The sequence below is a fragment of the Oryctolagus cuniculus genome, chromosome 18 (assembly GCF_051225735.1).
Source record: "Oryctolagus cuniculus isolate XC-2025 breed Fujian yellow rabbit chromosome 18, ASM5122573v1, whole genome shotgun sequence".
Taxonomy (NCBI): domain Eukaryota; kingdom Metazoa; phylum Chordata; class Mammalia; order Lagomorpha; family Leporidae; genus Oryctolagus; species Oryctolagus cuniculus.
Genome location: NC_142884.1, coordinates 67055781 through 67080127, shown reverse-complemented (window position 1 = coordinate 67080127; position 24347 = coordinate 67055781). Strand labels below are relative to the sequence as shown.

The window sequence follows — 24347 nt, the reverse complement described above, 5'->3', positions numbered from 1 at the left end:
CCCCGCAAAGAGGGTTTCTAGCAGATTCCTCTGCCTGGTCGCCGAGCGGCTCAGGAATCACGGGCGACGACTCCCTGGACGTCACCTAGGACTGCCCTAGTCTCTGCTCCTTTCTCGTGCGCACGGCCCTCATTGTTAAACCCTCGCGGGCGTCCAGCGCAGGAGCCCAGCGCCGACTGTGAGGGCTGCGGGCCGCCCCGGGGACGCGGGAGCCCCTCGCGCGCGGCTGGAGCCCGCGTCCCCGCACGGCGCCTGCCCTGCGGGCCAGGCGTCCCCGACGCGGCTGTCCCTGAGAAGTGAGATCCGTGCGGGAGCCCCGTGCCCCCGCCACTGCGGAAGTCCAGGGCCGCGGGCGCCCGGGGCTCCCAGGGCCGGGCCCCCAGCTTGGCGCCGCCGAGCGCCCCGGGGGCGGAGCCTCGCGAGACCCAAACAAGCCCACGCGGCGGGGGCGGGGCCTCCGCGATGACGTCACGGCGCGCTCGTGCGCGGCTGAGGTCGTGCGCCCGCCGTACCCTTGCGGAGGGGCCGTAAAGCGCGGAAGGTCGCGGGCTGTGGGTTCCTGGGAACTTTGAGTTCCTCAACTTCGCCCCACCTCGCGGCCCCTGGTCCTCGGTTCCGGCCTGAGGCGACCCCCGGCCACCGTCGTGGTCGCCTGCTCGCCTCCGCCGAGCGGTGTCGGAGCGGGAGCCCGTGGGGCCCGTGAGGTAAGGAGACAGCCGCGGGCCGCCGTGGCCTGGCGTCCGCGCGGCCTTCTCGCCCCGGGACCCCCGGGCGGCCGTCTTCCGTGTTCGCGTCGCTCCGGGGTGGTTCCCCGGCCCCGCTCCCGGTCTGTCCGCCGGGTCCTCTGGAGCGCGCGTCTGGGCGCCAGGACTCGGTCTGTCCCCGGCTGTCCGAGCCCCGGGCCCGCGCTCCGGCTCTTCTCGACGCCCTTCGTGCCCCGGGCGGCCGGTGGCCTCGCTGGTGGCTGCGCCTCGGGCTTGCACGCCGCGCCGCGCACAGCCCCCACCCCCGGCGCGTGGAGCCGGCTCGTGCGTCTGGCAGGTGCACTGCTTTCCCGCGGTGCAGCGCGCGGCTCACCTGTGCTTTAGGACTAAGCGGCCGTGCAGGGCGGGGCGGACGAAGTGGCGTGGAGGAGCGCAGACCGGCGCAGCGAGCCTCCTTGTTCACGCGCGCCTCTTAGTGCTGCTGTGACGGTTCCCAGAGCTGAGTCAGGTTCTCAGGTCTGAGTGTATAGGCCCAGGCGTGTAGACGGGACAGACGGCGTTGATGGTGGGCATTCGGGTCGGGCGGGAGGGTCCGGTGGTCAGTGGTGGGAGAACGTGCCCTGCTGAGACCCCGGGCACCCGGGACCCGCAGGATCAGAGTCACCGGAGGTGGAGGCTCAGTGTCTGATACTTATTTATTTTTATATGTGTGTCTGTTGTTTACGTTTGTGGCTACTTTAAAGGCACAGAGAGAGAGATGTCGTCCATGTGTTGGTTTGTTCCCCCAAATACTCCCAACGTGCAGAGCTGGGTCAGGCTCTAACTGGGAGTCCAGAGCTCCATGCAGATCTCTCCCGTGGGCGGGGGTGGCAGGGGCCCAAGCGCTTGGTTCCTCGTCTGCTGCACCCCTCTCAGCATGCTGTAGCACGAAGCAGTATGTCTGAATGGAGCAGCCAGGAGTGGAACCCACACTCGGTCAGGGATGCTGGCGTGTGTGCAGCTTCATCCGCTGTGTCCCTGAGTCGGATTTTCAGACAAGAGTTACGAGTTGTTTCTCAGCTGGAGGTTAAATTTGATCAATTTAAAAAAAAAATTTTTTTTTTGAAAGAGAAGGAGAAAGATAAATCTTCCATCTCTGGTTACTGTCCTGATGGCAGCAGTGGCCCAGACCGGGCCAGGTGAAGCCAGGAGTTTCATCTGGGTCTCCCACGGGGGTGCAGGGCCCAAGCACTTGGCCGCCATCTTCTGCTGTTTTCCCAGGCTCATTAACAGGGAGTTGGACCACAGGTGGAACAGCTGCTCGGACTCTAGCCGGCACCTCTCTGGGATGCTGGTGTTGTAGGCAGCAGTGTAACTGTGCCACAGTGCTGAGCCCTAGACTAACTTTTATAATCATGCAGCTTTTTTTTTTTTTTTTAAGATTTATTTATGTATTTGAAAGACGGAGTTAGGAGGAGAGACAGAGGGGAGGAGGTGGGCGGAATCAGAGAGAGGTCCATCTGCTGGTTCACCCCCCAAATGGCCACAACAGCCAGGGATGGACCAGGCTGAAGCCAGGAGCTTCATCTGTTCTCCCACGTAAGTACAGGGGCCCAGCACTCGGGCCATCCTCTGCTGCCTTCCCAGGCACCTTTAGCAGGGAGCTGGATTGGAAGTAGAGCAGCTGGGACTTGAACCAGCGCCCATGTGGGAAACCAGCACTGTAGCTAGCAACTTTACCTCCTGCACCACAGTGCTGACTCTGCAGTCAGAATGTCTTAAATTAAAAATTACTAGTCGAGGGGCAGGCCCCCTGGCACAGTCTTTGACTGTTTGTAATGCTACTTTTTTTTTTTTTTTTAAGATTCATTTATTTATTTGAAAATCAGAGTTGCAGAGAGAGAGGGATCTCCCACCCAGTGGTTCACTCCCCAATTGGCTGCAACAACCAGAGCTGTGCTGATCCGAAGCCAGGAGCTTCTTCCCGGTCTCCCACGTGGGTGCAGGGGCCCAAGGGCTTGGGCCATCTTCTGCTTTCCCAGGCCATAGCAGAGAGCTGGATCGGAAGTGGAGCAGCCAGGGCTCGAACCAGCACCGATAAGGGATGCCAGCACTGCAGGCAGCAGCTTTACCCGCTATGCCACAGCACTGGCCGCCAGAATAAATTATTTTTAAAAATCTGTTTTCATTTAGGACCTTTAAGATGGAGAGCACCCTTTTAATGCCTAGGAGCAAGATGAAAATAAAGGTTACAGGCCTGGGGAGTACATGGCAAGCCTGGAGGCTATGACCATGAAGGTCGTAGAGGGCAGACGGAGCGAGAAGGATACAAGGACCAACAACTTTACTGGGGTCTAGAGTATTATCCAGACAGACTTCCTGCAGGGGATTTTAGCTGGGGGATTGAGAGCAGAAAGGCCCAGTTCTGGGAGGTCACACTGGACTGAAGGTCACTTTCCGTGTAAGATGTGGGAGTTAGCAGGGCCAGTCCAGTAGGTTGTGTCCATAGGGAAGTGCTCTGCAGGAGGCATTTGCGTAAGCAAGTATCTGGATCCAGCCAGGTGGAGAAAGTGGAAAACCAGAAACTGTCAAGGGTGACAGAGGCCAGGTTCAGATGGAGACAGGCCAGCTGCATTCACCAGGAATGCCATGGCCACGTGAACTTACCAGAGTTCACTGCAGGCTGCTGTGCGGCCTCAGCAGTGCTTGAAATGTAACACAGGTATCCTTTGCAGGGTGGCCGCCCAGTGACTTACTCCAGGAAGCGTCTGCTTGTGGTGGTCGTGTTGGGAGACAGCCGAGACACAGGAGGGCAGCTGTGGAGAGCTGGTAGAAGAACGTCAGGGTGTGGGGCTTTCTCCCTGGCGGTTCTCAAGGCTCACTGATACCGGCCTGGTGCCTCCTGGGCAAAGTAGTCCGACTGTGGTAGCCTGCCTCCTAGATCCCTTTCGGTGTGGAAGTGTCCTGGTGGATATTTGAACAGATAGCAAGGAGTGTATCAGGATCCCAGGCTAAGCTGTGGGTTCACAAGAGAAAACCTGTCTCGTCCACTTGTGTCTTAGAGGTTTAGTGTACGGATGATGTCATTTCCAGCCTGGAAGTCTTGGGTTGAGGCACTGTTTGCTCCTGCTGTGAGATTTTGGGTCAGGCTGACTTGTTGGGTATGTGGAACTAGAATATCCTTTGCAGGGCTGGCGCTGTGGTGTAGTGGGCTAGGCCTCCACCTGCAGTGCCGGTGTCCCTCATGGGCACTGGTTCATGTCCTGACTGCTCCTCTTCTATCCAGCTCTCTGCTATGGCCTGGAAAGCAGTAGAAGATGGCCCAAGTGCTTGGGTCCCTGCACCTGTGTGGAAGACCTGAAAGAAGCCCTTGGCTTCAGATTGGCCCAGCTCTGGCCATTGCGGCCATTTGGGGAGTGAACCAACAAATGGAAGACCTTTCTCTTTGTCTCTCCCTCTGTCTGTAACTCTGCCTCTCAAATAAATAAATCTTCAAAAAAAAAAAAATCCTTTTCAAATATGTACCAAATTGAATTGATGAGGGCCTCAGCATTTGTCATGATTGGTTGAAATAGTGGTCTGCCTAAGGGCTTGGTCCTTGGTTGTAAACCATTGAAAGCATCCAAATCAATAGTAAGTTAGACAGGCAATCAGCTGTACCTGAAGGGTTTATTTTGGGCGGAAGTTAAGTTCAAAAGAGACCATGATTAGATAAGCAGTTGACTGACCTGTGGTACAATCTACATCTAATGAGTCCTGGGGTGTGTGTGTCTTGTGGGATGGGGTGAAGGGAGAACATTTACTTTAAAAATTAGATTAAGGTCTGAGATAAACTGGAGAACTTTTGGTAGTCTATTAATTGTACTGAAAAAAATGTTTAAAGATTTATTCATTTATTTGAAAGGCAGAAATACAGAGAGGAGAGACAGATCTTCCGTCGAACCGGTGCCCATTTGGGGTGCCAACACCACAGGTTGGGGCTTAACCTATGCCACAGTGGCAGCCCCTATTGTATTGATTTTTTTTTTTTTTTGGACAGGCAGAGTGGACAGTGAGAGAGAGAAAGGTCTTCCTTTGCCGTTGGTTCACCCTCCAATGGCCGCCGCGGCCGGCGCACCGCGCAGATCCGATGGCAGGAGCCAGGTGCTTCTCCTGGTCTCCCATGGGGTGCAGGGCCCATGTACTTGGGCCATCCTCCACCGCACTCCCGGGCCATAGCAGAGAGCTGGCCTGGAAGAGGGGCAACCGGGACAGAATCCGGCGCCCTGACCGGGACTAGAACCCGGTGTGCCGGCGCCGCAAGGCGGAGGATTAGCCTAGTGAGCCGCGGCGCCGGCCCTGTATTGATATTTGAAAAGGAGTTGTGTGAGAACATCATGTTTGTGACCTATCAGGAATTTGGAAATGCCCCTCCCTCCCTCCCTCCCTCCCTTCCTTCCTTCCTTTCTTTCTTTCTTTCTTTCTTAACAGAAGGAGAGAAAGGTCTTCCTTCTTCTGGTTCACTCCCCAAATGGCCGCTAAGGCTGGCGCTGTGCCGATCCAAAGCCAGGAGCCAGGTGCTTCTTCCTGGTCTCCCACATGGGTGCAGGGTCCAGGGACTTGGGCCATCCTTCACTGCCCTCCCAAGCCACAGCAGGGGGCTGGACCAGAAGAGGAGCAACCAGGACTAGAACCCAGTGCCATATTGGATGCCGGTGTCACAGGCAGAGGATTAACCAAGTGAGCCACGGTGCCGGCCCCGGAAATGCCCATTTCAAGAGCCTGTCATAGTGTATTCTGACAGGTATGTAATATCTGTAACTCTGAATAAGCATCAATTTTTATATTTTACTTATTTAAACTTTATTAGTTGAAAGGCAGCATGGTGGAGGAAGAAGGATGTCAGTCTTCCATCATTGGCTCACTTCCTAAATGGCCACAACGGCCAGGGCTGGGCCAGGTTGAAGCTGGGAGCCAGGACCTCCATTTGGGTCCCCCATGTGGGTGGCAAGGGCCAAGGACATCATCTGCTGCCTTCCCAGGTGCCTTAGCAGGGAGCTGGATCAGAAGCAGAGTAGCCAGGACTTGAACTGGCATTCCTGTCTGGAATACTGGCATCCCCAGGTGGCTGTTTAACCCACTGTGCCACAAAACCAGCCCCAGCAGGACCTTGTATTGTGATCTCAGTGTACATGGAGATGTGTGATGATTTTGGGTGTCTGTGAGGCAAGAGATTCCTTTTTAAAAAAAAAAAAAAAAAACCTAGAGGATAGTTGTTAGGTGCTGAGACAGTAGTTTATGACAAATACGATGCTGCTCATCTTTTGACCACACTAGGAAGACTGCCTGGAGTGGGGCCGAGTGTTGTTCCTTATTCGCATCCTTTAATAGGAACCTTCTGGACTTCCTGGCTGAAGGGTGGAAAGTGACATTACACTCAGCTCCATCAGGGGTGGTGGTCAGCCGTGCACTCGCAACTCTGAGCTGCTGTTACTGGGCACTGGTGAATCCCAAGAGGTTTTCCAGGTAGTCAGAGGTCCTGGGGGAGCAGGACCTCCATCTGCACTCTGGCATCAGGCAAGGAACCGAGGATGGGGGGCTGCCCCGCCCCCTGCAGGTGGAATGTACCGGAAGGCCCAGGTTTGGTTCCACCCTGTCTTATGGAGCCTCAGGAGACATGGCTGTGAAGTGCAGTTCCCACTGACTCCAGCACAGCAGTCACAGGCTCTGGGTCTGTGGGAGCCTCCGTTTCAGAGTCCACTGTGTTCTAGAAGGTATAGCAGGAGACCACAAGAGGCTGTGACCCACAGTATGGCTGCAGACTGCATGTGATGACAAAGCCGAGGAGGTCCCCATGGGAAACCTGGACAGTCCCTGCAGAGGTGACGGCAGTGCAGCTGAGAGGCACTGGAAAAAAAGGGCAGCCAAATCTCTAAGAGTAAAATATTTATTGGTTGTTGATTGAACAGGATCAGCAATTTAGATACTAAGTACTGAATAGGTTTGGGGCCCCAAATGGATGAAATCACAGTGTTGAAGTTGTAGTAATCCATCCTAACGTGCCCTTTGTATGGTTTTGTTTTCAAGTTTGAGAAGATGGCACAGTTGTGCTTTTAAGTGGAGAAGTAGTGGGGCCAATAACCCTGTTATCAATTAGGTTTAATTTAATAATTTTCATCCTTGAAAGCCTCATTTCAGCCTATGTTGGATCATATTAACTGGGATTCATGGGATCCCATTTTTACCAAGCCAGATTTGTCAGTGCCCAAAACTTAATTAAAATTTTTAGTTAATTATGTGAGAGGCAGAGGAAGAAATTTTCCATTCACTGGTTTACTTCCAATGGCTGCAGTGGCCAACCAAAGCCAAGAGCTTCATCTAGGTCTCCCCCATGTGTGACTTAGGCCATCCTGTACTGCTTTCTCAGGCACATTAGAAAGGAGCTAGATTGGAAGTGGATCAGCTGGGACTTGAACCAGTGCTCATGGGATGCAGGTTCCAGAGGCAGCAGCTTAACCTGCTGCCCCCCCCCCCCCCCTTTAATGTATTGTGTCAGTGTAGCCAACACAGATTACACAGGGGTGGATATACAAATGGGAAACCTGGCTAGGCTACAGTGTTATTTACCTTCTCAAGATGATAGACGCAGGGCCTGCGCTGTGGTGTAGCCGGTAAAGCTGCCACTTACAGTGGCAGCAGCCCATGTGGGCGCCGATTCATGTCCCAGCTACTCCACTTTCTTATTTATTTATTTATTTATTGACAGGCAGAGTGGACAGTGAGAGAGACACAGAGAGAAAGGTCTTCCTTTTTGCCGTTGGTTCACCCTCCAATGGCCGCCGCGGCTGGCACATCACGCTGATCCAAAGCCAGGAGCCAGGTGCCTTTCCTGGTCTCCCATGCGGGTGCAGGGCCCAAGCACTTGGGCCATCCTCCACTGCACTCCCGGGCCCCAGCAGAGAGCTGGCCTGGAAGAGGGGCAACTGGGACAGAATCCAGCGCCCCGACCAGGACTAGAACCCGGTGTGCTAGTGCCGCAAGGTGGAGGATTAGCCTATTGAGCCACGGCACCGGCCCTGCTCCACTTTCAATCCAGCTCTCTGCTGTGGCCTGGGAAAGCAGTGGAAGATGGTCCAAGTCTTTGGCCCTTGCCACCCACATGGGAGACCCGGAAGAAGCTACTGCTTTCCCAGGCCATAGGAGAGAGCTGGATTGGAAGTGGAGCAGCCAGGACTCAAACTGGTGCCCATATGGGATGCCTGCACTGCAGGCAGCATTTTTACCTGCTGTGCCACAATGCTGCCTCTGCCTGCGCTATTACATTTGTATTAAAATAGCTGGTTACTATTACATTTGTATTAAAATAGCTGGTTACCTTTTATTTTCCCACCCTAGGGATCTGTTTATAAATCACTAATCTAGGACTAGCATTGTATTTGCTATAGCTAATATTTTTTTCAAAAATTTTAACTTGGATTTATGATCTCTTGACTGGCAGTCTTTTTTTCTTCTGGCTTTTAGCCACCTGGAACCCAAAGATTTTTATTGCCTTTGGTTGTTAAGAGAAAGAGGGAGAACAGCTCAGTGCCTCTAGGAACTATCATTCTCTGGGACACCCCGCAGTTGCTTTAAGCTAATGGTTTAGAATAGCTTGTATTTTTTTTTTTAAAAAGATTCATTTATTTTTATTTATTTATTTATTTATTTTGACAGAGTGGACAGAGAGACAGAAAGAAAGGTCTTCCTTTGCCATTGGTTCACCCTCGAGTGGCCGCCACGGCCGGCGCGCTGCAGCCAGCGCACTGCGCTAATCCGATGGCAGGAGCCAGGTACTTATCCTGGTCTCCCAGGGGTTGCAGGGCCCAAGGACCTAGGCAATCCTCCACTGCACTCCCAGGCCACAGCAAAGAGCTGGCCTGGAAGAGGGGCAACCAGGACAGAATCCAGCGCCCCGACCAGGACTAGAACCCGGTGTGCTGGCACTGCAAGGCGGAGGATTAGCCTAGTGAGCCACAGCACCGGTCAAGATTTATTTATTTATTTATTTGAAAGGCAGAGTTACACAGAAGAGAGACAGAGTCTTCCATCTGCTGGTTCTCTTCCCAGTTGGCTGCAATGGCTGGAGCTGCGCTGATCCGAAGCCAGGAGCTTCTTCCGGCTCTCCCACACGGGCGCAGGGGCCCAAGAACCTGGGCCATCTTCTACTGCTTTCCCAGGCCACAGCAGAGAGCTGGATGGGAAGTGGAGCAGCCGGGTCTCAAACTGGTACCCATATGGGATGCTGGCGCTTCAGGTGTTAACCCGCTGTGCCGGCCCCATAGCTTGTATTTCTACGACTAAGAGTTAAGTGTTTTTCTTTCCTTGCTGTCTTTGGAGGTTTACTTGAGAAGTTCCTGCTGGTGGTGGTCCCTGACCTTAGGGGTTGTTACCAGGACAGGCGGGGGCTGTCCTCTGTGTGGACCAGCTTCAGTAGCAGCTGCTGCCTTTCCCAGTTGACCTCTGAGATCAGGGTCAGTATTTTTTTTTTTTTTTAAGATTTATTTATTTGAAATTCAGAGTTACACACAGAGAGAAGAGCGGGGAATGGGGAGAGAAAGCTAGTTCACTCCCCGCATGGCCACAATAGCATAGCTTTGCCGATCCAAAGCTAGGAGCCTCCTCTGGGTCTCCCACGTGGGTGCAGGGGCCCGAGCACTTGGGCCATCTTCCACTGCTTTCCCAGGCCAGAGCAGCCTGGACTTGAATCAGTGCCCATATGGGCTGCCAGCACTGCAGGCAAGGACTTTACCCGCTACGCCACAGTGCTTGCCCCAGGGCCAGTGTTCTTCAGCAAGATCATTTTATCATCATCAGGGTTGGCTCCTGCCCCTCAAGACTGCAGCACCAGAGCTTTGTACGATGACAGGCAGCAGCCCCCGTGCAGCAGGAGTTGTGTCCAGGGGGGTGGTTTTTCCACAGGCGTCTCGGCTGTATCACAGCAGAGCTCGGACTCATGACAGCCCATGGGCTCTGGGGGTGAGGAGCAGCAGTGGCAGAGCTGCCAGCTTCCTGATGTACATGTGGCCTCCAAGTGTGCTGTGAGTGATCAAGTTGTTACGAGATGAGGTCCCATGGGATTCTCATGCAGCAATGAGAAAATACAGTGAGTCAACCTGTGTGTGCAAGATGGGTAGAACAGATCACTGGGCTCACGTGCATGGGTGGGCCACGTGTGTCAGCTTCTGTGCAGTCATGTCCAGTGACAGCAACAGTGGCATCAGAGGGAGGCTGGAGGCTAGCACTGCATTCGTGATGGCAAATACATAAACTCATAACAGCAAGATCCGGCAGATAAAGAACACCTCACCAGAGGACATGGTGCGAGTGATTAAAATGCGTCTTTATTCACTTACAAACCCAGTGACACATGTACGGAAAATCTTCATCTAACCCAGCTGGATGGGAGTACGGTGCTCAGAGTTAGTGTGTTCACAGAGGGCAGAGGGCGGTCACCCGTGTGCCAGGGTCACCCAGGCCCTTGAGGGAAGGGCCCAGTTACTCAATGCCTCTGACGTCTCAGGGCCCCGTTCCCCGTGCACACAGGCATGGAAGGGCCGTGCACTGCACACGCCCGCACGCACGCAGGCAGGCACTACAGTGCGTCTCTGCGGGTCCCCGCGCTGCCCCGGGAGTGCTGCTAGGACGTCCCCCTCCCCCACGGGCTGAGGGCTGAGCGGGGAGACAGGAACCCAGCCGGACAGGAACTTTCTCAGTGTTCCTGTGTCTGCCCACCCGTGACATTCTGGAGTGTTAAGGCACTAGAACCTGGCTCAGCAAAGGGAGGTGCTCCATGCCCCAGGTCACAGTGTGCAAAGGAAATCATGGCGTAGGGTGCTAAAAACACTGTCCCTACCCCTTCAGTATCTGTCCTTGATAGACAGAAACAAGAAAGTGGGAGATGTCTGCAAAGGATTAAAAAGAGGTACATGGAAACATCATGAGGAAAATGTCCTGTGTAGAAATGCATGATTCAACACGAGATGCCTTGTGCAGGGAGTTCACTTACACTTACTGGACAAAGAGGAGGCATGGATGTACAGAAACACCCAGCCCGCTAGAGAAACCGTGTGCTGGTAGTGATGAGGGGCTGCCAGGCAAGCCCACGCTGACGGACGAGATGGACAGCTTAGCACCTTAACACAGAAGCAAAGTGGTGGTGAGGAGGGAGGTGTGACAGGCCCCCAGCTCACTCAGAACTTACTGCACAGACCAGGGTTTGGCTAATAAGCCTCTACCATAGGCCCCTCAACTGTAGCACTCCTGAGTCTGTGTGCCTGCATGGGTGTGAGTTCAACATTCTTTACCCGTAACAACATGTCTGTGTTACATTGATAAAAAATATTGCTTATATCAATGTTGGGGGGGGGGGGGGCAGCAGAATGTACAAAGAAAATTCTTCAGTGCTGACCAAACCTGTGTCATCAGTACTGCAGAGGACTCCAGACTACACTGGCCTGAAAGCAGCTCTCCCCTGGGAGTAAACCCAGTGCCACTGCTGGGCTAGAACTAGGCTGCAGGTAGGAGGGGATTCCCTCTGTCTTAGTTCTTTAAGATGGGGAGAACTGGGGCAAATGCAGAGGGTTAACAGCCAGAAATCATGGCTCTGGGTTGTAGTGAAGCCACTCATACCAGCACCCCCACCCACGACCAGCGTGCAAGTGCATGCAAGGGCAGGGTAGTGTGTATTGCCCAGGCTGAAGAATACTTTCTGTCTGTCTGTCTTGGAAGAAAACAATGAAGTAAATTTTCCGTAAGAACCAAGCTGAAGAAATGGGAAGCTGGGCTGTAGGTTCTGGCCCGAGTGACCTGGGTGTCTGGCTCACTGGGATAGCTCACATTCTGAGGTGCAGGCACTCTGGCAGAGCACTGCTGCTGAACCTGCCTGCCGGGAGGTGGCATGTGACTGCCACTCCAGGTGCTTCCCAATTCAACTTCCTGAAGCAGAGCTGTTCTGACTGCAGTGTGGCACACAAGGGACATCTTTCTGAGGCAAGCTCAAGTCCGATGACCTTGGTGCTGTCACGAAACAGGATCTTCCTACGGCAATGAGTACTTAAAGACATCTCAGAGAAAACTTAAACCCCTGGGTCTGCATCTGTTTGAGGCCAATACATTTTCTGTTTCCAGGTTCTGCTGACAAGGTAAGACAGTGAGGAGCACTGCCCCACAGCCAAGCTGGGATGCTGGACCCATTCCAGAGAGAAGCATCAGTCACCTGAAGCCACCCATTCACAAAGGCAAGATCTGTGGGTGTGAGACTCGCTGGCTCCCCATGGTGAGTGGTCACATAAACCCATGAGGCCTCACTGCCCGAGAATGGAAATGACACCCAAATGAGGGCGTTTTGGTTGGTTCTCCCAACCTAGTCAAGAGTCCAGAATGTTCTAACATGTGACATCCGTGGGTAGGAAGGTGCCACTTGACACCATAGACAAAGCAGTTACACTAGAGACAGGGAAGGATCACACAGAGAGCTGACATCAGGACCAAGCAGATCTACACTGCCCACGTTTGAATCAAGAGTCACTTCACGGATGAATTCAGGGCACTCACTGATGCTCCAGGACATCACATGACGCCCCTTTACAGACAAGGTGTCTCAGAGCAGTCAAGTGCTCTCCTTGCCTCACTCACCCTTCTCAGCCAGAGGAAGGACCAATGAGACATGGGCGGACAGGAAGCCAGGACTTGAAAGCATCGCATTTCCCTGCTTCCCGACTCCTTCATAACTGCTGTTTCACTGCTTGGCTCTCTGGTTGCCTAGAAACAGCATCTCCCTGCTGGGTAGACACTTGAACAGTTCTAATCATATGCTGCTTTAATAAACCAACCCTCCCTCCAAAATAAAAGGTATGGGCCAGTGCCATGGCTCAGTAGGCTAATCCTCTGCCTGCGGCAATGGCACCCTGGGTTCTAGTCCCGTTTGCCCCTCTTCCAGGCCAGCTCTCTGCTGTGGCCCGGGAGTGCAGTGGAGGATGGCCCAAGTGCTTGGGCCCTGCACCCCATGGGAGACCAGGAGAAGCACCTGGCTTCTGCCTACGGATCAGCATGCCAGCCGCAGGGGGGGTGGGGTGGTGAACCAATGGCAAAGGAAGAGCTTTCTGTCTAACTGTCCACTCTGCCTGTCAAAATAAAATAAAAGGTACACAACTGATGTCAGTTACCAGATATAGGTGGACTACAAGAATATTGGCAAGAAAGGTCTGGAAGGAAGCAGTCTCAGTAGATAACATAATAATCAAAAAGTGCCAGAGGCTGACACTCAAGAATTTTAAGTTTCTCTAATAAAGTGAAATGACTTCCTTTAATACACATGTATGCTTCCACCTCACTTCACTCACCAGGACAACAAAGGCTACAGTTTAATACCAGTTAGTACTTTCAAAAAATCAGGGAAAATTGTCTTAACATCCAGGTTTGATCTTAAAAAATATGCAGGGCACTTTTGGGGAACCCCACATCATTTTCTAATTCAGAGGATATGCCAGGATAGCTGGATCAAGGAAAAGACAGGAAGCCGTCCTCTAGCCTTGTGTAACTTACACTCTGTACTCAGAACTCAGAGGACCGATGCCATCATGTCTGTGTGGCTGTGTTTATGCTGGGCGGAGCACACCTTGAGGTCCCAGCAGCTCTCTGGAAGTCACAAGGCAGTGAAGTTTGGCTAACCATCTAGGAAGACAGCTGCCCTCACCCTCTTCCCAGATCGAAAGAGCGGACAGTCAGGCTGGGGCGCTGGAACTGTGAATAGTGGAAAGGAAAGCACAGGCATTGCTGGGCATCAGCTAGAAGAGCAACAGAAAGGCAATATGGTTTTTCCCTTTCAAGCACTGTGGCTTGTCACTGAGAAACAAAAGTTTTTAATACAGAGATTAACAAGGATGAAAACTCCAGGCAGACCGCCCTGGCCCAAGGCCCCACTCACTGGTGCTGGATGGAGGAGGATGCTGCCAGGTTAGCTGTGTGCTTCTGCTGCAGGCCAGACAGCGTCCCTGCGATGCCTCTTGTCAGTGAGGTAGATGACCGTCCTCTTGCTCGAGGTATCGGATGCCAGCCACAGCACGATGGAACAGGAGACGGTCTGCCTGGCTAAAAGGCACAGCTACTCCCTGGGGCTATGTCACACACACACAGCAACCCTGCTAGCGTTAGCCCAAAGGAGACAGACTCTCACCCTGAGAGCTGTGCAATTCCAGCTTGCTTTGTGACAATTTCAGATGAGACTGTCACCCTAACCCACCTCCACAACCAGAGCTTGTCCCTGTCCTGTCAGACCCCCAGCCACCATGGGAGTCTGAGTGCACACATGGAAGGGGAGAAGAGCCTCAGGTGATGGGGAGGAGGAGGTGGAACGGCCAGAGAAGCGGCGAAGCAGTAAGGTCAGGCTGAAAATTCTACCGAGGGAATGAACGACGGGAAGGATGGGGTCAGAGGGACGGGACGGGACGGGACGCTCCCTAGTGCTGCTCAGGATGAGATGACAGGAGGCGGCGAGGCTGCCCTTGCTTCACTTCCCATGCAAGTCACTCAGCTCCACATCATCCTTTCGCCGCTTGTGCGTGAACAGGGAGGTGAAAGGGTAGAGTTTGGCCTTGGCCTGGAACCGGTGTCCCGCAATGTCAATCTCATACTCTCCCCGGTTGATGAAATCGGCTGTCACCACCTGCTCTTCCCCAGTGTCAGAAAAATTCTGCACAAAGCCCAGGCAGACGTGGCGCTCCAGGGTGTAGCTGTAGGCACTGCTGGTGGTCTTGCCTACATACTGCCCATTCCGATAAATGGGCTCTCCCCACCAAGGCCAGAGGTCCAGATCTGTGTCGTGGTCATCCAAGATGAACATGGTGAAGCGCTTGTACACCCCGTTCTGTTTCTGCTGCAGCAGAGCGTGCCGGCCGATGAAATCCATGCCCTAGGGGAGAGGACACACTGAGGCGTCTGTCCATCCGCTAGAAGACCCCGAGCGTGTGCCACAGTATAGCTGAGCACAGTCCTCTGCCCCACCCTGCCAGCCTTTGGAAAATGTGATACAAAAATACCAGCAGAATTTCTGTAACAAGAAGCACACATTTTTCCTTTAAACACATTTCAAACAGAAGACAAAACAAAGCTATTCAGAATGAAAAGTCAGTACTCAAAAATACTTGCTAGGAATTTTTAGAAGAATACTTTTATATAATCCCAACAAAAAGTCCATGTGTGTACAAAACAATGCGTGTGCAAGACTAGAGTGCAATACAGTGGTCTGGACGGATGAAATACGGGCCATGATGTAATTGGTACATTTTTCCTGTTTTCTGAAATGAGTTACGTGTTACTCATTACTCATGTCAGAGAAATGGAAAAAGAGGTCATGTAATGTGCTCAGAGACCACAGCTATACTCTGAACCACAGGCAACAGCTGCCAAGATACTTTGTTGTGGACAGAGGAAAGGCACAACACGGCAAGTGTGTAGTATCAGCACCTGAGCACAAAGAGTACAGCACGGCTACCCCTGCGTGGGTGCGCTGCACTTCAGCGAGGAAACTGCTGCTTCTGGCAGGCGACTCGGTGGGATTCAGAGGTGGGAAAGAGACTCAGCACGTTCTCTTCAATGATGACTTTCATTAAAATTTTCTTTAATTAGCCGGTGCCGCGGCTCACTAGGCTAATCCTCCACCTTGCGGCGCCGGCACACCGGGTTCTAGTCCCGGTTGGGGCGCCAGATTCTGTCCCGGTTGCCCCTCTTCCAGGCCAGCTCTCTGCTGTGGCCCGGGAGTGCAGTGGAGGATGGCCCAGGTGCTTGGGCCCTGCACCCCGTGGGAGACCAGGAGAAGTACCTGGCTCCTCCCTTTGGATCAGTGCGGCACGCCGGCCGCGGCGGCCACTGGAGGGTGAACCAACAGCAAAGGAAGACCTTTCTGTCTCTCTCTCTGTCCACTCTGCCTGTCAAAAAAATAAAAAAAAAAATTTTTTTTTCTTTAATTACGCAGCTGACTGCAGGATGACTGCAATCTGTCTGTCTGCCACATGAATCACCAGAGTCCGCTCAGAAGCTGGAGCAGTGCCAACTGTCTGTTTTCCTAGAAGACAGGGCTTCACCCTGCAGACACCCTCCGCGTCTTAGTGCCTGGTGCTGCTACTCGGCACCCTCCCTGCCCTGGCAGCTCTTCTTCCCGTCGCACGTGGGGCAGAGGAGGTCCAACACGTTACCTTCTCCAGTTTCACCCGAGACTCCCGTCCACATTCCAGGGGCGTGGTGAGGGTATTTAAATCCTGACCCCAGAAGGCAAAAAACTTCTCAATTCGGAGACTGCGAAGAGCGTAATACCCAGCATTCCGGATTCCATATTTCTGCCCGACACTCATCACCTCATTGTATACGTGCAGAGCGTACTACAGGGAGAGACGTTAGAGAGGTCAGTTTTCCCGTTTTCTAGAAGTGGTGATAGCTGACGCTATTAGAATGGACAGGCTGTAAAACTCCCAGAATGGGTCATCCTTGACAAGTCCTGGCATTAGAGCCCAGAGAAAAGAGTTGGAGGTCACCCCAACCCGACTGCTCCACGAAAGCAGGATGCCTTTATCACATCTTTAAAATGTCAAGTAGAATGATTTTAACATGCAGCAATCATTTATTTGAAAGAGTGGTTCACTCTCCAAATGCCCAAAACAGTGATGGCCAGGCCGAAGGCAGGAGCTGCATCTGGATCTCCCACAAATTTGAGCCATCACCTGCTGCTTCCCGGCATGCACACTGGCAAGAAGCTGGAATGGAAGTGGACCCACACCCTCCCACCACATGGGATATGTTGGCATTCCAAGCAGCAACTTAACAATGTTGTGCCAAATGCCCACCCCACTACACAGCAGTTACCAAATTATAACCCACACAAGTGCCCCCACCAAATGACCAATCATAATCATTTCTAAAACAGCCCACTAGCCACATCCACACGATCAAGCCTTGCAAGCTACTTTAAGTGAACATTTTCCAGACTCAAGTCAACATTATCTACACATGCTCTGTTTACTGCTGTGAAAGCAGAAGACAACACAGGAAAAGATCAGCCTCACTGATTCTGCAATTTTTTTTTTTTTTTTAATTTGTTGAAAAGGCCAAGTTGTGGCCAGCACTGTGGCATAGCGGGTAAAGCTGCAGTCTGTAGTGCTGGCATCCCATATGGGTGCCAGTTCGAGTCCTGTCTTCTCTACTTCCAACCCAACTCTCTGCTATGGCCTGGGAAAGCAGTAGGAAATGGCCCAAGGACTTGGGCCCTTGCAACCATGTGGGAGACCCAGAATAAGTCCCTGGCTCCTGGCTTCAGATTGGCACAGCTCCAGCTGTTGCAGCCATTTGGGGAGTGAACCAGCGGATGGAAGACCTTCTCTTTAACTCTGCCTTTCAAATATCTTCCATTTGCTGGTTTACTCTCTGACCTCAATGGCCAGGGCTGGGCCAGGCTGGAGCCTGGAGCTTCTGCCAGATTTCCTACGTTGGTGTGGGGGCGCAGGGGCCCAAACAGTTGGGCCATGTTCTGCTGCTTTTCCCAGGGATATGAACAGGGAGCTGGGTTTGAAACAAAGCAGCCAGTCTCAAACCAGTGCCCACGTGGGACACCAGCACTGCAGGCAGAGGCTTGACCTGCTGTATCCCAGCTCCTGCAGCGCTAAGCTGAAGACAGCACTTACCTGCAGCGTGTGTGTGTGTGTGGAACAATTAAATCAGCAAAGGTGGGCAGAGGAGGCCACCAGAGACCAGCACACAAATGAGAATAACGACCAGCAACTCTGGCAGGTTTGGAGCTTTCCCTTGTCCTGCTGAATCCTCTGCACTGTAGGTAAGAGGACGGCCAAGGAGAAAAGCCCTGATGCTAGGTGCCCACTGTTAGAGGACAGTGTGGGTCTCCATCATCTATTCATTTTTCTCACTAAACACCAGAGACTGGTAGATACCAAGCCATCTGCCTCCGTGTAGTACTGGAAAACCGCTTCTCAAAAGCACAAAGCCAGCTTAAAAGTAATTCAGGCACGGCACAATGACCTCTTGGACTCACGGGGGATCCTAAGAACGGAGCTAGTCCAGGAGGCCCAGAGGCTGGATCCAGGGCCTCCACGTGAGACGAGGCTGCGGAGGCCCCAGGTCTCCAAATGGACACCACAACTGCGGCACCTGAGAGCCGCCCAGTGAGCACAGGCAGACCACCGCAGTGACCTAGTTCAGTTCTTCATGCGCCGAATAATCCCTTCATCTTACTACTATTAACATTTCTTTTCTCGCTCACCCCCTCCACCTATATGGCTCCACTTCCAATCCAGCTCTGCTATGGCCTGAGAAGGCAGTGGGGCCCCTGTGCACACATGAGATCCAGAAGCTGCTCCTGGCTTCCTACTGCCCCAGTTCTGGCCATTGCAGCCATCTGGGGGGTGAACCAGAGGATGGAAGGGCTCTCTCTCTTTCTCTAATTCTCCCCCTTGAATAAATAAATAGGTCTTTAAAAAATAAATAAATAACATTGCCCAACCTCACGTGTAAGGACAATTAAAAATTATACTTGCAAACTATTTTGCACCTAACAGACGTAAGTTTGACAACTCTGTTGGCACATACAATATGGAAAAAGATACTCTTAATCGAGTGCAGAATTTTTATACCAGCAAAGGACTTAGAAACACCAGAAATGTCTATTGGAACCAGACTGGTTTTAAAAAGTCAATTCTATAAGATGGAATATTGTGGCACTTCAATAAGAAAAATCTTGTTGGAATGCAGACATACAAAGAGGTCTATGATAAGTGAAAGAAACCAAAATGACAACAGCAGTATGCGTCCATCTGTATTTCTAAGGGTGCTAACAATCTTTCAATTTGCTTGCATATGCATAATCTCCAGTGTGATATATACGAAAAAGCTAACACTAACACACTGGTGGTAGTCCAGGAGAACTGGTCAGATGGCTCTGAATTCTTTTTGGAGCTTTCTATTTTTAGGCCATGTAAATATATCAGCTATGCCGAAAGAAGAAAAAAATGGGGTAACTTCAAAATGATAAAATGTCTTCAGTGCAGCCAGCCTCAACTCCCAAAGCCCAGTCAGCTGGAGCTCCAGTGCTGCCAGTGCTCCAGAGCTCTGGGCGAGGAAGACAACGTGCTCACCTCTATGGGAATGTAAAGCATGAAGCCCGGCTCTCCTGTGTGCGTCATGCTCATCACCCGGATCCCATTTGCGTAGCCCACACTCATCTCCTGCACAGACAAAGGGAACAGTCAGCCTGGGGACCAGCCAGGGGAGGCTGTAGGTGTGTCAAAGGAACAGATGCCTGGGGAACCCTTGTTAGCCCGTACCCCTTGTTTAGCCCAAAGGAAATTCGTTCACATTAATGAAAGGATTTCATCCTGAAAGTCATCCGTTTCCAGGCAGTGAGAATGGAACACAGCCTTTACATTTCTTCTCATGAAAATCACCATTTTAGGAGTTTTAGCCAAGCTGAAATTAATTACTGTGTGACAGTTTAAAATTAAAAATGCATTTGGGAGGGTCAGTGCTGTGGCGTAGTGGGTAAAGCTGCCTCTTGCAGTGCCAGCAACCCATATGGGTGCCAGTTCAAGACCCTACTGCTCGGGGCTGGCGCAGTGGGTTAAAGCCCCAGCCTGCAGTGCTAGCATCCCATAAGGGAGCTGGTTCGAGTCCCAGCTGCTCCACTTGCAATCCAGCTCTGCTATGCCTGGGAAAATGGTGGAAGATGGCCCAAGTCCTTGGGCCACTGCACCCACGTGGGAGACCCGGAAGAAGCTTCTGGCTTCGGATCAGCTCAGCTCTGGCCGATGCTGTCATTTGGAGAGTGAACCAGCGGAATGGAAGACCTCTCTCTCTGGCTCTATTTCTCTCTGTAACTTGTAACTCTTTCTTTCAAATAAATAAAATATTCTAAAACAAAAACAACCTACTGCTCAACTTCTGATCCAGCGCTCTGCTATGGCCTGGGAAAACAGTAGAAGGTGGTGCAAGTCCTTGAGCCCCTGCACCCACAGAAGAGACCCAGAAGAAGCTCTTGGCTCCTGACTTTGGAGAGGCTCAGCTCCTGCCATTGTGGCCATTTGGGGTGTGAACCAGTGAATGAGAGATCTCTGTGTCTGCCTTCACCTAATTCTGCCTTTCAAATTAATAAATCCTTAAAAAAAAAAAAGTACTGGGGTCAGTGTCATGGTGTGACGGACTAACCTGCCACCTGCAATGCCAGCATCCCAGGTGGGCACTGGTTCAAGTCCCAGCTAATCCACTTCCGATGCAGCTCCCTAATAATGGCATGGGAAAAGCAGTGAAAGATGGCCAAAGTGTTTGGGCCTCTGCCACTCACGTGGAAGACCTGGTTCCTGGGTTGACCATGGCTTAGCCACAGCTGTTGTGCCATGTGGGGAGTCAATCAGCAGATGGAAAATCTCTGTCTCTTCCTCTGCTCTGTGTAACTCAGAATTTCAAATAAGTAAATAACTGTCCCATGGTTGCTTATTAGAAGTTCTTGAAATATATCCGTTTGGGTCTCCAGTCAGTTGCTCAGCATTTAGTTATCACTGCTTTGATTGTTATAATTTGTGTCATTCAGCTAAGGTAGCCGCTTATGAGAAAGGAAATTCTGTATTCACCTACACCATTCTTCCCCAAAGACGGCAGGTGTACAGAAGTTTCTCTCTGCATAAGAAAGGAACCAGTGAGTAGAGAGAAAGGATCTGATTTTGATGGACAGTTTGTAGTTAGTCTCATAATCCTAATAACATATATATATATATATATATGCACACACATACACTTTTTTTTTTTTTTTTTTTTTTTTTTTGACAGGCAGAGTGGACAGTGAGAGAGACAGAGAGAGAAAGGTCTTCCTTTGCCGTTGGTTCACCCTCCAATGGCCGCCGCTGCAGCCGGCGCACCGCGCTGATCTGATGGCAGGAGCCAGGAGCCAGGTGCTTTTCCTGGTCTCCCATGGGGTGCAGGGCCCAAGCACCTGGGCCATCCTCCACTGCACTCCCTGGCCATAGCAGAGAGCTGGCCTGGAAGAGGGGCAACCAGGACAGAATCCGGCGCCCCGACCGGGACTAGAACCCGGTGTGCCGGCGCCGCAAGGTGGAGGATTAGCCTATTGAGCCACGGCGCCGGCCACACATGTTTATTTAAAGGCAGAGTGACAGGGCGCAGGAGAGACAGAAGAGAGATCTTCCATCCATCAGTTCACTCCTCAAATGGCTCCAACAGCCGAGGCTGGGCCAGACTGAAGCCAGGAGCCTGGAACTCACCTAGGTCTCCCACACGAGTGGCAGGGACCTGCACAGAAGCAGAGCAACCCCAACTCTAACTGGCGCTCTGATACAACATGCTGGCATTCTAAGAGGCAGCTTAATCGATGCCACAGTGCCGGCCCCAGTGATGTAAAATTTTAACCAAGTACTACAGAAACCAGTAAGTAACAAACCCAGTATTCAGAAATGTTACCCTAATACTTGTTAAAATGAGACGAGCTTGAAAGGTGAAAAATAAAGACGATCATCTACTTTGTCACAGTGCTAACACCACAGTAAATGTAACTGTCAACACTACAAAAGAAATACTCTCGGCCCACTTGAAAACAGACCTAAAGGACATGTGTTTGATGAGTGGGTAAGACACTAGTAAAGATGCCTGTATCTCACCCTGGACTGCCTGGGTTTGCTACCTGGCTTCAACTCCTGATTCAACTACTGCACTACTGCAGACTCCCGGGAGGAGTGGTGATGGGGCAATAACTGGTTTCCCGGTTCCTGGCTTGGGTCATCAGGGCCATTTAGGCAGTAAACTCTGTGTGTGTGTGTGTGTGTGTGTCTTTCAAATAAGTGAAACAAAAACAAAACACAACTTTACTAGGACCCACCTTGCAAAAGAGACTTGGGAAGTGGTCTGGAGTCATGGGAGCATAGGACAACTCAGACAGCACATCCACAGCTCGAGGGCCAATCAGATTGAGGGCTAAAGGGAAGAGAACAAGAGATGTCCATCTGCTCCATGGGATAACTGAGCCAGTGGGAAGCTTCTGCCGGACTTCCTCACCTATAGCCAGGCCTGGGCAGTAAGACCACAAAAGTGTCCATTTGCTGCTCAGGCAACCTAAGGCTGGATAGATATCAAGCACCCTGACTCTAGCAAATACACCCCTGTTGCAACACCTGCTGCTGCAGCTAGACAACGGGCATGAGAGAGCCTGGATGGCCTTTTCCTCTCCCTGGTGCACAAGAGGGTGAAATGCTGTACCCTCCTGTGGTTATGGTCATGAGATCAAGTCCTGGCCAGTGGGACACAACCCCAAGGCATACCCCACACCCATAATTCCCATTCTCTTCTGCCTCCCTTCAGGATGGAAAAAGCTCCCACCCCAAATCCGACTCTGCAGGAGAGCTGCCCAGCCACCCTGTCCTCTGCTGTTGCTGAGAGCAGCTTGTGCAAATTTCAGACTGGCTACCCCAATGCAGCTGGAACACAGCTGCTGTCCAGTAAGCTGCCGCAGTTTGCCAACCACTGTGATGAACGGCCTGGGAGAGCATAGGCTGATGGGAAAGGGACAGGAGTCAGGTGGGAGGGACAGAGGAGAGAGGGTTAAGCTTAGAATGAAGTAGAAGAGGCGCTGATCCCCCAGAAAACTGCTGAGGAAATCAAGTCATCCTTAAAAATTATGTGCTCCTTAAAAGTGGGGGGAGGGATTTAGGAGAAAATACTTAGGTAACAAATTAAAAAATACCTGTAACATTACTCATTCATCAACAAAGAGGTGAGCTCCTGCATGTTAGCTCTAGAGGGATACAGCAAAGGATAAAAACAAACCAAAGCACTGACCCACTTCTCAAAAAGCAGGAGAGCATTAGAAATGTCTTTCCTGGGGTCGGCGCTGGCACAGGGGGTTAAGCTGCCGTACACAGTGCCTGTATCCCACATGGACACCGGTGTGAGACTCTGCTGCTCCACTTTCGATCCAGCTCCTTGACAATGCATCTGGGAAAGCAGCAGGTGACCCAAGTCCTTGGACCCCTGTACCCACGTGGGAGACCTGAAGAAGTTACTGGCTTCGGTCTGGCACATCCCCAGCCATGGTGACCATTTAGGGTGTGAACCAGCAGATGGAAGATCTCTGTCTCTGTCTCTAATTTCTTTAATTTTGCCTTTCAAACAAATAAGTAAATCTTTTAAAAAAAGAAAAAAAGTCTTCCCTGTGACCAGATGGCCTCTTTGATGCTAATTCCTACACTCATTTTTTGCAGGTCACATCTAAAAGCGGCAAACAGAAAAGGCACACCTGGCCAGGGCCCCTCACCAGTATATTTCCAGGTGACATCTTCCAGAAGCAAGCTGCTGTCACTTGGCATGTGTTTCTTCAGCCAGGCCCAACAATGGACCTGCTGGTCAGTTGGAGAGATCATGAAGAAACTGCAAGTGAGACCCCAAATTAATCAAAACCAGGCAGCAGACAGAGGAACAGAGAGCAATCATGTTCTCATCTAGGTTTCAAAGCAATGAGAATCCCACAATCGCTTAGCTTTTAGGGAAGGCCAGTGGCACCATCCTGGGGTATACCAGGCAAGGACTAATCAGAATTCCATGGCCCTGTGAGTGGCAAGAAAGTAGACGCAGGAACATGAAGATAAGGCATCTTCTCCCAGGACGATAACTTCTTCACCAGGGATTTTCCCCATGGAGGTTTGTTGTTCAGGGCTGCCAGTGAATTGGCGTGAGTTGAGGAAATGGGTCTGCAGTTTCCGGGCTGATAATGGTCTCCTGGAGAAGTCTCCTAGGCACCCTCTCCACTGCAGGCCTCGTAATACAGCAGTACCTCGGGGGAACAGACCGGACAGGGCCTGACCTCACCTGCGCTTGTTCAGGCGTGCGATGCTGCAGTCATTCTCGTAGCCCCCGCCCTCGTTGAGCATGCCGGTATGCACGATGTGGCCCACGGGCACATCCAGGTCATTGGAGAAGAGGTACTGCAGGATTTCCAGTGCCTGATCCCCAGTAGACTGTAGGGGAGGGAGAGGAGCAGAGAACAAGAACACCTGCTGGGTGGTACAGTGCAGCAGCAACACCCCTGCTGTGAAAACTCAGCTGCCTGGATTTCTTCCATTGCGAGCAGCTCCAGGAAGAGCTAGCCATTGATTTGTTTGTTTGTTTGTTTGTTTTGACAGGCAGAGTGGACAGTGAGAGAGACAGAGAGAAAGGTCTTCCTTTGCTGTTGGTTCACCCTCCAATGGTTGCCACGGCCGGCGCGCTGCAGCCGGCGCACTGATGGCAGGAGCCAGGTACTTCTCCTGGTCTCCCATGGGGTGCAGGGCCCAAGCACTTGGGCCATCCTCCACTGCACTCCCTGGCCACAGCAGAGAGCTGGCCTGGAAGAGGGGCAACCGGGACAGAATCCAGCACCTGACCGGGACTAGAACCTGGTGTGCTGGCGCCGCAGGTGGAGGATTAGCCTAGTGAGCCGCGGCGCCGGTCTGTCATTGATTCTTACACTAAATGGGCCTCTGAGGCAAATTAAAAGTCAGAAACAAGGAGCTATATCTTAGTATATCTTAGTATCTTAGAGAATCATTTTTGAAGAGACAGATGAAAAATGGAGGTATTCAATAAATATGCAAAATTTCCTAATCTGTTATT

General features: G+C 51.9%; 1 protein-coding gene and 1 long non-coding RNA gene across 9 annotated transcripts in view; one reads left to right on the top strand and one right to left on the bottom strand.

The window, feature by feature from the left end:
• The first annotated feature begins 516 nt into the window (after window positions 1-516).
• Window positions 517-24345, top strand: LOC108176745 (uncharacterized). 3 transcript variants are annotated; one of them, XR_016225418.1, is made up of 4 exons: window positions 517-704; window positions 11829-11976; window positions 15673-16098; window positions 22961-24345. It is a non-coding gene; the product is annotated as an uncharacterized LOC108176745 (long non-coding RNA). The 3 variants fall into 3 exon arrangements; XR_016225419.1 differs by lacking the exon at window positions 15673-16098; XR_001793461.4 differs by lacking the exon at window positions 22961-24345 and having other exon boundaries at window positions 15673-19619.
• PDPR (pyruvate dehydrogenase phosphatase regulatory subunit) overlaps window positions 10021-24347 on the bottom strand; it is an 85287-nt gene continuing 70960 nt past the window's right edge. For all 6 annotated transcript variants that reach the window (XM_002711720.6, XM_089320476.1, XM_051847287.3 and 3 more), the window contains 6 exons: window positions 23565-23713; window positions 23014-23126; window positions 21583-21677; window positions 18836-18925; window positions 15893-16075; window positions 10021-14610 (listed from right to left, as the gene is read on the bottom strand). In XM_002711720.6, coding sequence (XP_002711766.3) covers window positions 14209-14610; window positions 15893-16075; window positions 18836-18925; window positions 21583-21677; window positions 23014-23126; window positions 23565-23713 — 1032 coding nt within the window. In that variant the 3' untranslated portion in view covers window positions 10021-14208. The remainder of the gene's footprint in view (window positions 14611-15892; window positions 16076-18835; window positions 18926-21582; window positions 21678-23013; window positions 23127-23564; window positions 23714-24347) is intronic.